Below are 14,570 nucleotides of genomic sequence, written 5' to 3'. Positions count from 1 at the left end.
TTGAATTATAAAGCAATATACAAATATTTGTAATCATTATTATCACAGATAAGAGTCTGAGCAAGTGACTGATGCTCTGATTTGAACAGATGGTAATTAAAGTCTTAAAGTTATTACCCCTTTACTTTGTCATTGAGATAGCCCAAGTGTGGAAACTGAATTTTGTAATAATTTGAAAGGAAATCATGGGGTTCAAAGCATTTATCACTTTGATTTCATTCATTCATTCATCCATCAGCCTTTTTTTCCCCAGCACCCTCTGTAGGTCTGGTACTGTGCTAGGTGCTGGGATAATAAAGCCAAACAGGACACCACAGGAACTGTCTCCAGGACTGCTCACATTACTTGAAGAGGGGAGACACCGTGCCCCCTGACTCCTGGAGAGAGAACTAACCAAGCGCCAAGAACAATGTTGACGGTTTTGCAGGTGATGCCACTCTGCACTGTGGTTTTGACAAGTGATAGTTACCAAGTTAATTTCAGGATTGCTTTTAAACTTTTCATAGTCTTTCCTGCTCATGGAAACAAAGATATCTGCCAGTATACCTAGTGATGTGGAAATGCCCTGTAAGGAAATACAAACAAAACACAGATTAGGAATTCACAGTCAATTGTTGTTCTCATCCCAAGGCCTAAAGTCAATGATTAGCCTTCTAAATAAACCATTGCTTATTATTATTGCTATTGTTATTATGACATTGCGGATACTTCTCAAATGGATGTCACCAGGCTTGAAAGATCATCACATCCTGAGGACATGGGAGTAATGCTAACTCAGCTATTTCTTAGTTGGGCTTCACTGGATTGTCAACACTAACTTGTCCATACTGCTAGGCATAATGAATTGGCCCAAGCAAGAGTCCCCACACCCCATTCCACTTGTGCTGTTAAAAGGACTGTAGGCAGCAGTGCTGCTGACACAGCTTGGGAAGATGTATAACCCAAAGCTTCAATTAACAAGGAGAATATTCTCACAGAGTCACAGAGAATGAAAACATCAAGTAGGAAAGCAAATGTTGCTTCTCAGTTTCTTGAATAAAGATGCTGCGTAAACAGTTAATGAAAGTCTTTTCCCACTCAACTCAAGAAAAATGATTTTACATATAAGCAACTTGACCACCTCAACTTTGCTAATGGAATTAGGTAAAGGCTAAATATATAATAAAATAGTTATCAATAAAAATAAATGGATTGGTAGAAATAAATGCATAAATAGTTACAAATATATATAGAAATACTAAATATATGCCAGGCGTCTAGCTGTGAATGAGGACGAGCAAGACACTAGAAGGAAGTTACCAAATGTTCCTGGTCCAATGCCTGTGTAGAATCAATAAAAATAGGACCAATAAAATTGATAAATGATAAACTGAATTGTGCCATAAGGAGCTAATCTTTCAAAGACAAGTACAGGAAACGAGAAAATAAGCACTAGACAAACAACCTTTTTATCTGGCTGAGGAAGTGTCAGATATCCTATGATTGAGGCCCATATTAACTCTGCTGCTTCGTACCACATCCCTGCAAAAAAGGAGGAGATGAGACAAACTGCTAGTATCTGTGAGTATCTGTGCTCTTGTGTCAGAAAATACCTTTAAAAACTAATACAGAAAGAAGATTCATTGGATTTTGTTAAGAAAATATATGACTAGATTAGATTGACAGCAATCAGCAGATAGCAATCTGCTGGAAAAACAGCAATCTGTTTTTCCAGTTGGTTTAATACAGATAATTTTTCCCTTTCACAGAGAAACAGTAAGAAATATTATATATTACATGTGTACCTATAAGATATATTAATATAGAAATAATTTTCTCCATTATTTACAAGATAACAGTTACCATCCTCTGTTAAACTTCAAATACATTAGTTTGCATTTTAAAGTATAATTAGGGTCCTATAAACTTTGGTTGTAAAACTCCGGAATACCGTCCCAGGAACGAATGGGTAAGCTGTCAGGGTGAGTTTAGAATAAGGTGTCACTATATCAAACGGAGTCCTAATGAGCTGAGAGCCAGATGCCAGAAATAATACCGAGAATCCTGTGGTTAACAGTCATAATATACAACTGTAAATTTCTTTAACAAAACTCAACAGAAAAATATTTTCTTTTGTTAATGTTCATAACATTCCTGGCATCTTAAGTGTCATTCTCTTTTCCATAAGGAAACTAAGGGAAGTGGGGATGAACTGTATCAACCAGATACAATGAGAAAAGTCCATAGTAAAATCTTGTAGCCAGACTTGGTAAATGAGCTTTGAGAGGATGACTGTACCTAACTTTTGCAGAATTTGCCCTCTGATCTGTATGCAGACCGACTGCACCAGGACCTTGTCGTTTTCATTTCTATACAGCCAGGTACCTACAATAAAGAGGAAAAAAACAAAAGCATTTTTGGCCTTGAATTATTTTTTTAGATTTAAAAAAAATTAATGTTTATTTATTTACTTATTTTGGCTACACCGCTAAGCATGTGGGATCTTAGTTCCCTGACCAGGGATCGAACCTGTGCCCCCTGCAGTGGGAGCATGGAGTCTTAATCACTGGACCTCCAGGGAAGTCCCTGGCCTTGAATTATTAAAGAAATAGCCTGGTGAAATAAAATGATTTTCATAGAAGCCTTAATGAACACGTGATATAAATTCGGGAGACAATCTCTTCTTTGTATTTAGAATAAGGTCCATACTTCTTGCTGCAACCTATGAGGCTTCACAGGAACTGAATCCTGCCTGGTCTCCACCTCTCCCCGTTACCAACTGGGCTCTGCCATGCAGCTTCACTGTGTTCCTTATAATAGCAGCCGTCTCCTGCTTCATGGTATCTGTACTTGCCATTCCCTCTACCTAGAGGGAGGGATTCCGCCCCCTCTAGCTCCTACTTCAGGGCTCATCCACAATGCTATTGCCTCCGAGGCTTCCCCAGGTTAACTAACTACAGTGTCACCCCCACTGTCTTGTGGTTGCCTCATGGAGGGCGGGATCCATCCCATCCACCCAAAATTGGTTTGAATGTTGAAACTGATGACTCTACACACACACTAAGAGTATATGAAAAGATTTAGTGCTCACATAATGAGCCTTTCTGAGGAGAGCAGGGAAGCACCCAAGCTGGCCCGTTTGACTTAAGTGAAGGGAGTGGTGAGTGGCTTTTGTTTTTATTGTGATTAGGGTGTGGGTCTGGGGTAAAGGTTCCCACAGCTAGGCCAGGGTTTACTGATAAATGAGCTTTAAAAAAATCAGCCTGTCCAGATGTGGGGCAAAGAGGGAAGAAGCTGGGGCCTGACAGCTGCCAGTTGCCAAACATCAAAAATAAAGTCAGACTCATTATTACATGCTTTTATTATTCTGTGTCACATCACCCTCATTTTCTCCCTAGCTTTTAATCTGTGTGTGTGCGTACGTGCGTGTGTGTGTGTATGTGTGGTGTAGAAGATGGGAAGTATGCATATTGTAGGTTAGTGATGGTGGCCACAAATGGGGGTATGTGGTCAATATCTGTATTTCAAACTGCCTCCCCACTGGAAATGTCTACAAGTTTCAAGGAGCTCAGGACCTTATATCCAAGCATATTGAGCTTAAAAGTCGACTAGGAATTGTGTTCAACGTAATGGGAAACTTGTTGACTTAAGTGCCCAGAAATTCAGACAAGGTACTTGAGGCTTAAATTGTTACCCAACTATTAGGACTTGCTTCCTTTCATGTATGATTAAATATCAAAAGAAATCTATTTCAAAGTAAGTTTTTATTATACCTCCTCTGTAGCAAAATAAAATTTATTTTCCAGACCCTTTAAATACATAAAACTGTAAGTGTACTCTCCTGAATTTACAGGCTCAATTTCCATTCACAATTCTTTTCAAAGCTGTAGCTGAGCCCTTTCTGAGGTCCAGGGAGTTACCTACCTTCACAGCAAATGTTGATTAGATAACACACTCCACAATAAAGTAGGGCGATATTATAAGACTTAGTTGGGTTGTTTTGTTTTGTTTTTGTTTTTAAATAGAGAAAATGGAAACATAGAGAAGTAACATGCTTGACCAAAGCCATTTCATTCTTCAGTAGCAGAGCCAGTCCTAGGTAGTTCTGGGAACGTCTATAGTAACTACCAGGTCATTACGTTTTATTTATTTATTTATTTATTTAAAAAAATTTATTTAGGCTGTGCTGGGTCTTCATGGAGGCGCACGGGCTTCTCTAGTTGCGATGTGCGGGTTTCTCTAGTTGCGGTGTGCAGGCTCAGTTGCAGTATGTGGGATCTTAGTCCCCTGACCAAGGATCGAACCCTGGCCCACTGCGTTGGGAGTGTGGAGTCATAACCACTGGACCACCAGGGAAGTCCCCATTAGTTGTTTTTAAACTGGAACTCTGGTAGGGATGGAGGGTGAAGGTCATTGTGAAGATATGAGAGCACCTTACCTGTTGCTCCATTGTTGCTTATTAGACTGCTCAGGATATACTCTGCTTTTAAAAGTTTCCCTGAAAAGAAGCAACACATAATTAGTTCTGAACACGTGCTTTAAATACTGCTGTTCATACTCTAAGGTTAACACATTATAACGGGGTAACATTCTATTTTAAAATTTAAAATCAGTAACTACATCATACACAAAAGTGAAAAAGAAGATCAAGTTTTCAGGAACTGGTAAGGTGGGAAGTTGTACAGTATCTGAAATTGCAATTAGATTCATATACATGTACATACATATACACACACATATTCATTCATATGAATGAATAATCCATTCATATAGAGTAAGGCTTGAGAAGTAAAGGCAAACCTTTGTCAAAGGCTGTGTCTCCTTTTTGTGAAAACTATGCCTCCAGAAGTGGAGGAGAGTTGCCCGTGAATAGGTCTATTTACAGAATTATCAGGAAGGAATTTTTTTAGGGGGTGGGTAGAGAGTTTCTTTGTAAACTTTTCATTTATTTCATTAACACCACGTAGGAGGGGCCTACACTATGGATGGCTGTTTTTCTGTAAGGAGGAAACTCAATCATTCATCCTTTTATCCATTTCTGCTCCCAGGTGCCTCTAAGCCCCATATGACCTGGCCCCTGGGACTTCTTTGACCTCTTCTCTTAGTATTCTTTCCCTCATCCTCACTCCTTCTACTTTGGTTACAGTGGCCTCCTGACTGCTCCTTGAATCTGACAGGCTTGTTCCCATGTCAGGGTTTTTGTACTTATTTTAGTCTAGAATGCGTTTATTCCAGGTATCTCCAAGGCTTGCTCCCTTCTCCTTCAGGTCTTTGCTCAAATGTCACTTCACTGTCTCATAAGGCCTTCCCTGACCACCCTATTTCAAAGTGCAGATACAGACATATACCTGACTGTGGTAGATTGTGATCCAAAGGAGGTCACAACAATATCTTCTATCCCACATGCTCTTCTGCAACGTGACCTTGCCATTCCTCCAAGAAGTGGAATCTATTTTCCTTCTCCCTGAGCCTGAACTGGCCCTGTGACCTGTTGTAACCAATCGATGTGGCAGAAGTGACACTGTGTACCTTTCTGGTCGGGACATTAAGAGATGCCTCTGGAGTGTGGATGTTTCTCTACAGCATAATTTTGTACTTGATCTGCTAGGTCCCAGAAATTTCAGTCCTGAATTAGTTTTTTCTTAATTACTTGGTGGGTGATTCCCTTTCTTGTGGGTAAATTCAGACTCCACACAGACATTTGGCACAGACTTGGGGTTTTTATTTCTTTAGACATATTTTTTGGCCTCCACCTCAGAGCTTGGGCAGAGAATAAGCTTCCTCATCACCTCTCTGGGTGGGCTGGTATAGCAGTCCAGTCCCATTTCATAGCTGTGCAAACCTTTAAGGTTTCCAGCTTTAGGCAAATATTTCACTCCACGTAGGCCCAAGGCCCTGTCTCTTGTTCCTGCACAGGAATTAAAGTGGCAATCCCTTCCCCAAGGACTACATCCAAGTGTAAATCTCTTTGGCTATAGTGTCAGGAGCAGTAGTCCACTATTTTGATTTTGAATGTCTTCTATGTTTCAGGCACTTAAAAAGTATTTAATTCACGATATTTATGTAATGGGAGAAGATTCTGTACTTGCTCAATCCTCCACGTTGATGGAACTCAAGTCTGACTCTTTGCTTTTAACTGTGGCTTGAAAGGTTTTGTCTCCTAATTTCAGGCAGGAGTGAGCTGGGCAGGCCCAGGGCATCCTCTCTTGCCTCTGAAATCCCACAACATTGAATGCTTAGACCTTTGGAATGGGTTTTGAGTGGATAGCAGGATGGGCTTGGTCAAAGGGGAAAACGGGAAGACTGTGTTGTCCCTTCATATTATCTTTATTCCTCTTCCTTACCCCTTATAACATCGTACACACCTCTCCTTTCTCTATCCCAGGACTCCCAAATGCTGGGGACTGAGACCCCTTTTCACTGTACCTTGTTCTCTTTCCAGGACACCACCCCTGCCTTAAGTCCCCCCTTTCTGTCTGAGGAACCCAGTGTAGGTAGAGCCTCAAGAGATGTTTGGGGGCAGAAGTTTACAGATAAGCACTTTAACTCTGAGGCTGTGTCTGTTTTCTTGTGGCATTTCTGGTAGTATCTTTGAGGAAAAGAAAACCCCAACTGTTGCAGAATAAGATCTAGGACTTTTACCTTAGACATGTGATGTGTGGGCAGAGGAGCGTGCTGCTCATGATGGTATCAAGGCTTAATTGTCATCACAAGAAAAAGTCTATACCACCTTAGTTAGAGGCATGAGAGGAACAATCAACCAAACAAGTAAGTGAAAAGATTATTTGGTTGTGTAAAGCAAAGCTATCAACATGACTACTTACCACTTGACCTTGATTTCCATGTCACACTATAGCAAATCTGTAAATCTGTGTATCATGAAACATGCCTCAGTAACTGTTCCAAGTTCTATTTGATGAGAACCAACATTAGTTTGCCCATGCACGCCCGGCCGTCAACTTTCGGTTCCCCTAAAGAATGCTCTGCTCACACATTATTCCATCTGATGCCATCAGAAGGCATATTAGTGGTTAGGTTTTTCTCATACCCTCAACATGATAAACCCCAAACATTATAAAATGTCCCAAATCATGGACATTTTTTTTTTTTTTTTTTTTTTTTTGCTGTACGCGGGCCTCTCACTGCTGTGGCCTCTCCCGTTGCGGAGCACAGGCTTGGGATGCACAGGCTCCGCGGCCATGGCTCGCGGGCCCAGCCGCTCCGCGGCATGTGGGATCTTCCGGGATCGGGGCACGAACCCGTGTCCCCTGCATCGGCAGGCGGACTCTCAACCACTGCGCCACCAGGGAAGCCCCCCAAATCATGGACATTTGAAGTAAGAATTTTTTCCTAAGTTCAACTCTGTTGATGCAAGTACTTTAGAAAAGTAAATAATAAGATATGGGTACAATTTATGCCCAGCTGCAAGAACTTGAGAGTGAATGAACTTGGGCTTGTGAAAAGTTAACCTCCACAAGCCCATGTCTCTCACGTCCTTTTATCTCTGTCCCTCTCTGTACTCAGCAACTGTCCCATTCAGTATAGTCAGTACAGTTCCTTTTCAAAGGAAATGAAGTGGTTAAAAGGTATTTTAACTTCTTCAAGGCCAGAGTTATTAAAACAATAGCAATAGCTAAACCTAATTTAAAAAATGAGCCAGTCCTGTTTCTGGGAGAGGCAACTTGCATTCAATTTTCATCCTTTATCCTTTCACTCTTGGAAAAGAGAACAGCAGGCTACAGGTTTCTAAACCTCATGGTTATCAGTAATTTAAATAATTCAGGAATTCTATGAAAGTGAACTTTGCTGTAACACATAGCAGGCCCCTCTCTCCTCCAGTCCCCCTCTACATTACAGCCTAAGTTAGAATGTCAGCCTCATTTTTCATTTTATTCAAAGTGACAGAAGGAAAAAAAAAGATACTTTAAGGCCTAATCAGGTACTGTACCGGTGTTCCGTGTGATGGAAAAATATCTCAAATTACTTCAGTGGGTTTGTCAGGTCTATTGTTAGCATAGTCAAGTGGCCCTACAGAAAGGAGACTGGAGAGCTAAGAGAAAATAGTAGAATTCTAATCTGATTTTTAAAGGCTGCTGGTCAGAAGTATAGCAATTCAGATACCCCTGTTTGAAAGCAGCAGGACAGATTTGTTAGACGACAAAAGCTCCAATTAGTATTTTCCACCCCCTTTCACAATTTTCTCTATTGCTTTTGGCTCTGAAATCCTTTATGCCAGGGCCTTTGTGCTGGCTAGAGGCAGGGGGAAGGGCAAGGCGGCAGGCTGGCGGGAGCGCCAGCGGCTACAAAAGAAGGCCCGAGGGCCCCGGTGCCCGCCGTCCCCGCGGAAGTCAAGGAGCCCGGAGGAAGGTGAGCCCCAGACGGGACGACTCCGGGACGAGGAGGGCCAGCAGGAGGGAGCCTACCTGAGTGCATCGAGATTCGGGCTTGGCGAATAACCACCTGCGGGGCAATCGGCGTTGCTGGCTGCAGCTTGTGCAGCCCTTGGGCGACCTGCAGGAGTTCGCCCGAGACGTCGAGCCCATACAGGAACCGGTCGCTCAGGAACACAATGGCAGCGGCGGTGGCACACTCCCGGGCGAGGATGGAGGCTTTCAGGGACGCCTGAATGAAAAGAAATAAAGTCGGGAAGAAAAGAAGGCAGTCTTGGGACCAGTAGTCTTCTAGGTATTATTATCAAAACAACAACAAAACCTAGAGCTAGGAGAGGAAACAGTGTGCTACTGAACAAAAAGATAATAATAATGATAATAATAATGATAATGAAAAGCCCAATTCATTTGTGGGATAAAATAATATTTCTTTCATTCCATTTCCCTATTACATTTCTAATATTATACACGTAATAAATGCATATTTCTTGTTATGAAAAAATTCAAACACCAAGTAAAAATTAAAAGTGCCCCTTTGTTTTTTTCTGACTCCTTACCTTATTTTTCCCTTCCTCCCACAAATTTCATTCTCATTCTTCCTGTTAATGGTTTCCCAGAGATCCTTCCAGAACTTCCTCTACCCTCTTCTGTTTATTTAGACATTAATTGATTCTTTGTCCTACCTGGCCTTCTCTCTCTCTCCTTTCTAATTTTCTCCCTCTATTTTTCTTTTCTTTTTTCTCTTTCTTTTCCTTTCTTTCCTCCCTCCCTCCCTTCCTCCCTTCTTTCCTTCCTTCCTCCCTCCTTCCCTCCCTCCCTTCCTAAATGACATTACACTAGACATATTGTTTTGCTACTTGATTTTTTTGGTCATCATAACATCTAGAAGTTTCCATGTCAGTTCATAATATTCTGCTTCATTTATTGCCTCTATTTTAATTAAGAAGAAATATAGACTTCTAAGCAATATTTTATATTTATTTTATATGACTATGTTTAGTTAATGAATAAAATAAGAAAAGAAACAGACATGAAATGAAAGTATAACATAAAGAGTGAGAAGTAGAGATAAATGAGGCAAACTTTTATGGAAAAAATAATCTTTTGGCCTCTTAAGGTATTATACAAAAGACATTGAAAGTCATGCAGCTGTTAGCATAAATGAGTTTACCACCCACTAGTACTTTCTCCATTTGCTAAACTATATCAAGCAGATTTTTTTTCTGGGCATGTTAGCTCACGTATGAAGCCTAGAAAAGCATTGTAAGCATTGCCCATTCTCCTACCACAATGTTATAATACAAGCATTGCTTTCTTCACCACATAAGAACTAACACTTATTGGGCAAAACCAGGTGCCAGGCACAGTGCTAAGAGCTTTATATGTATTAGTTTATTCGATCCTCACAACAATCCTAAGAGGCAGGTTCTATTTATTTAAAGGTCAAAGCCAATATTTTAATCATCCAATTGAATCACTCCTCCCATTCTTACTCCTAGAATCCTATTTCTTTTCATTTATACCTTGCCTACCGAGAATCAGCACAATAATCCTTCTCTTTTCAAACTGATGCTTTCTTAACTTGTTAAGGGTTTTAACCTATCGCTGTGTTTTTTAAGTTTGAAAAGTGATAATGTGCTCTTGTATTTATCCTTTTGTTCTTAGTTGATCACTACTGAAACTGTGATAGTGATGCCAATTGTTAGGGGAATACCTCTTCTCTCCTTTTGATGTTTCCTTCCACATGAAGGGAGCTCAAGTACTGTAGCACTCCTGGCCTCTCTCTACTCCTTTACCCACTCTGTCCCAGGAGAGGTGGACTACACTGATAAGAAAACTTGGGAAAGGCTTCCCTGGTGGCGCAGTGGTTGACAGTCCGCCTGCCGATGCAGGGGACACGGGTTCATGCCCCGGTCCGGGAAGATCCCACATGCTGCTGAGCGGCTAGGCCCGTGAGCCATGGCTGCTGAGCCTGTGCATCTGGAGCCTGTGCTCCACAACGGGAGAGGCCACAACAGTGAGAGGCCCGCGTACCGCAAAAAAAAAAAAAAAAAAAAGAAAATTTGGGAAGAAGAAACTGGGCATGCATGGCTTAGCTCCTCTCTTTTTTCTTTTGGGAATGAGTTATCTAAAGGAAACAGGGATTCTTCTCTGCTCTTCTATATCAGAAAGCCACACTATATGGGGTGTTCTGCTTGGCCCAGTAATTTCTGTGACTGAATGGGGAAGTCAACATAATTCTGGGGTTCATCTAGCAGACCCCCTTGTTCTAATACCAAGCTATATCTTTCAATTTAGCCTTGGTCAGAATTAAAGGTAATATTCAATCTCTTGTCTGCCTCTTTTGTTTTATATCTTAGTTTGTTCCAGGAGGGGAAGAGAGGTGTTAGTTTCCCCAACATTAATCACTGCCTGACACAACATAACCCTTTCTAAGGGAACCTGCTCTGCCCACAGCCACTGCCTTTGAAGCGGCAATGTATTTTGCTACTTGACCTTGATTCCCTCTACCCATCTTACCACCAGCTCAAGGCTAACCTAAGAGTACCCACCTGACTCTTTGCCCATGACTCTGTGGCCTGGCTTGAAAAATGAACTTCTTGATCTGAACTAAGAAGGATAGAAAGAATTTTCCAGTTGTTGCAGGATGGGAAGAAGCAGAGAGTAGAGTGTAGCTAAGCTACGTTTGACACCAGAGTGAAGATCCAAGAATGTGACTCCAAAGCCACCTTTTCGCAAGCGCTGTTCTTAGAGTTACAGGTTTCCTTTATTGCTCCATGTGGATCTTCATAACAATGTACACTCATTTTATGAGTTTGCTTGTGTGAGCCTCTGTTTCACCCAACCAAAAAAAGCCTAACTAAAACTGAAATGCTCAAAACTGCAATTGAGGTTTGTCAAATAAACTATCAATCTGAAAAAACACAAGTTTTAAAATGAGAACATGTCAGTCATTTGACATTCATGAAATGTAAACTTAAAGATGGAATAGGAAATTGATGATTTTATGTATGCCCAGCTCTGTTTAATAAGGACAGTCTCTGATCAAGAGTCCTTTCTATGCTAGCTACACATAAATATAGCCCTTTGGTTTGCAACCTCAGCTGCCATCTGTAGAACTTGCAGCTTCTGCCACTGCCAGGCTCCCTTAAACCTTTCTTTGAAACAGCATCTCTATCCCTGTCACCCTGCTCATGACTATGTACCCTGTGGAGGGTACTCAGCAAGCCACAGTGAGTCCCCTCTCTTTGAGGTGCATGCTTCATGTTCAGTTCTGCTCTCCATTCTCACAGGTGCCTCACTTCAGTTTTGGGGTAACTGAGTACCTACAAGGGATGCAATGTTTAGAGGCTGGACTATTCTCTAGGGCTAATTCTTCACCCTTTCCTCCCTGATAATAATGGTTTCCATCTTCGTAGTACCATCTAGTTTATGAAAAACGTTCACACAAATGAACTCATTTAAATCTATAGTAACTACAAAATCTAAGTAAGATAAGGAAACCGTGGCTGAGAAGTTGACTTTCCAAAGTTACAAAGTCAAAAGGGTCAGGGTGAGGCAGGAAGGAACTCGTCTCTTTTTTTTTTTTTTTTTTCTTTTCTATTGTGGTAAAAAGCACAGAACGTAAAATTTGCCATCTCAGCTTTTTTTAAGAATGGCGTTCAGTAGTGTTAGGTATAGTCACATTATTGTGAATTAGATCTTCAGAACTTTTTTATTTTGCAAGTATGAAACTTGATACAACAACCCTTTCTCCTTTCTCCCTAGCTCCTGGTAACCACAATTTTACTTTCTGTTTCTATGAATTTGACTATTCTAGGTACCTCATATAAGTGGAATCATATAGTTTTTGTCTTTCTGTGACTGGCTTACTTGACTTAGTATAAAGTCCTTAAGGTTCACCTGTGTTGTAGCATGTGACAAAATTTCCTTCCTTTTAAATGATGAATAATATTCCATTGTATGTATATACCAATTTTTGTATGGATGAATCTATACCCATTCATCTGTCAATGGACATTTGGGTTGCTTCCACCGCTTAGCTATTGTGAATAGTGCTGCTATGAACATGGGTGTGCAAATATCTCTTTGAGGCCATGCTTTCAATTCTTTGAGATATATACCTAGAAATAGGATTGCTGGATTAAATGGTAGTTATATTTTTAATTTTTTGAGGAACAACCATACTGTTTTCCATAGAGTTTACACCATTTTACAATACCACCAATAGTGTACAGAGTTTCAATTTCTTTACATCCTCAGCTAATACTTGAGGAACCCAAGTCTCTCAAGGGTCAGTTTTTCTTCTGCTTTCCACCTGTGTCTGATGAAGGTGATTTTGAGCAGGGCCTAATCTGGGCACAGGAATCTGGGTCTTTGTAGCTAGGGCTGAACTCACCACTCACTGAGTCCAAACAGTGGTTCTAAGGAACCTGTATCCCTTGTTATGATAAAAAAAAATTCTAAGAAAAAAAAAAAGGGGGGACAAATAAAAACAAATCCCAATTGAAAAGAGTGTTCTTGTTATGTGTTTAAAAATAAGAGAAAGAAAAGAAAACCTTCCAGGAGATGGCCTTTAATTTCAGCATTTTGAAATTCTCTAGTGAAAGTTGGTACCAGAAGACCAAATGGTAATTTGGTGATTAGCTGGGGATTACTCCAACTGGGAATTTCTTACACAGAGCTGAAAGGACGCTTTACAAGTCTAGTGAGGTGGTCTTCCCAAGTTGAGGAGATGGACCTTCTAGGAGTCTGTAGAGGCTAAGGTGGCCAGAGTTCACAGAGCAGAGAACCAGAAGGAGAGAGCTGCACAAAGCAAGAAGTCCAGAGATCTGCAGAGGGTCCCCTCTGAGTCTCCAGCAGAACACTACTAATCAGCTCATGTATGAAAAGACACCACCCAAGGCTGGGGAAAGAACCACCTGAAAGGAGCAGAGGAAACAATCCCCAAGCCTCATGTAGTTTGTGTTTCTACCAGCCATAGTAGGAAATCATGTCATTCACAGGGCAGGGGGTAGAATATTCAGAAGGGTATTGCTTCAGTAGTGAGACAAAATTAACCTTAGAGGAAGATGGCTCTTGGCCCACTCTGAAAGTTTAGAAGCAAGCACGGCATGGATCAAACTATTTCCTAACTTGACTGAATTCCAGAAAAAGGTTCAAGAATATTTATAGACACCCAAATTATCTGCCATATTATAAGGTAAAATTTATAATGTTTGGCATCCAGTTAAAAATTACCAGGCATGAAAGAAGCCTACACTAAAAAGAAAAAGGAATCAATAGAAATTGAACCCCAAATGACAGTTTTAACTGTATTTTATAAGTTCAAGAAGGTAGGGTAAAAAATTAGGTGGGATTAGGGACATGGGAGATATAAAAAATGATCCAAGTCAAACTTCTAGAGATAAAATAATGTCTGAGATGAAACCACAGGTATCTGGATTGTGTCCAAGGTCCTCATTTGCTTGCCATGGCCAGTTACTAAATCTCTCCTAGTCTCAATTTCCTCATCTGTGAAATGTAGATGGTACCTATTTTCAGTGCTGTTTTAGGATTAGAGGAAATGTGGGTCAAGTGTTCAGCACAGAGCCTGGCACATTGTGGGTGCTTAATAAATGAAGAGGAACACTACGAAAAAAAATAGGAAAAAATAATTCGGTTCACGTGCTCCCATTCTCCTGTATGACAAAATAACAACAAGCAAAGACAGGTTCCTAAAAGAAATGTCAGTGGAATTTTCAACAGAGTAAAAAGGAAATAACAGATCATGCATATAACATCTCTAAGGTTTATCTCAGAAAATGGTGAAACCTCTCATTTAATTTCTTCACTTCACTAAGTCTAAGGACTGATGTTACTGGAAGCTGAGAAAAAAAAAAAAAAAGGAAAAGGAGCAGGCTCTATGGCAATTGGTGAAGGAAAGCTGGTTCTTGAAAGGGAGGCTTCTTAGCATGCACGTGTGAGTTGCTTTTGGCTGTTGCCAATGGAGGAATACCTCCCGAGCACCTGTAAAGGATGCCACAAACACCCCATTCTGCATCCTGCGTGAACACGCCATATATTTGAGCAGAGAACATTCCCCCATCTATTTTTCCCCCTTCTACTCTTAATAGTTTGGAGCACAAAGCCTGAGAGAGGGTGACCTGCCAGACAAAGGCCCTTTGAGTTCCTTGGAAAAGTAGAGTTGGAGGAGGATGG

The 14,570-nt window shown here is 40.8% G+C and overlaps 1 protein-coding gene across 11 annotated transcripts in view; it reads right to left on the bottom strand.

The window, feature by feature from the left end:
• Positions 1-14,570, bottom strand: part of ALPK1 (alpha kinase 1) — a 134,428-nt gene that overhangs the window by 13,840 nt on the left and 106,018 nt on the right. For 10 of the 11 annotated variants that reach the window (XM_081244197.1, XM_081244191.1, XM_081244195.1 and 7 more), the window contains 5 exons: positions 8,403-8,601; positions 4,418-4,477; positions 2,278-2,364; positions 1,445-1,521; positions 470-565 (listed from right to left, as the gene is read on the bottom strand). In XM_081244197.1, coding sequence (XP_081100323.1) covers positions 470-565; positions 1,445-1,521; positions 2,278-2,364; positions 4,418-4,477; positions 8,403-8,601 — 519 coding nt within the window. Of the gene's footprint in view, positions 1-469; positions 566-1,444; positions 1,522-2,277; positions 2,365-4,417; positions 4,478-8,402; positions 8,602-14,570 lie in introns of those variants that run through there. The other variant, XM_081244189.1, reaches the window with a different exon arrangement.

Source organism: Mesoplodon bidens (genome assembly GCF_964165515.1).
Source record: "Mesoplodon bidens genome assembly, chromosome: 1".
NCBI lineage: Eukaryota > Metazoa > Chordata > Mammalia > Artiodactyla > Ziphiidae > Mesoplodon > Mesoplodon bidens.
The sequence above is the reverse complement of the archived record's forward strand: the minus strand, read 5'-3'. Positions and strand labels throughout refer to the sequence as shown.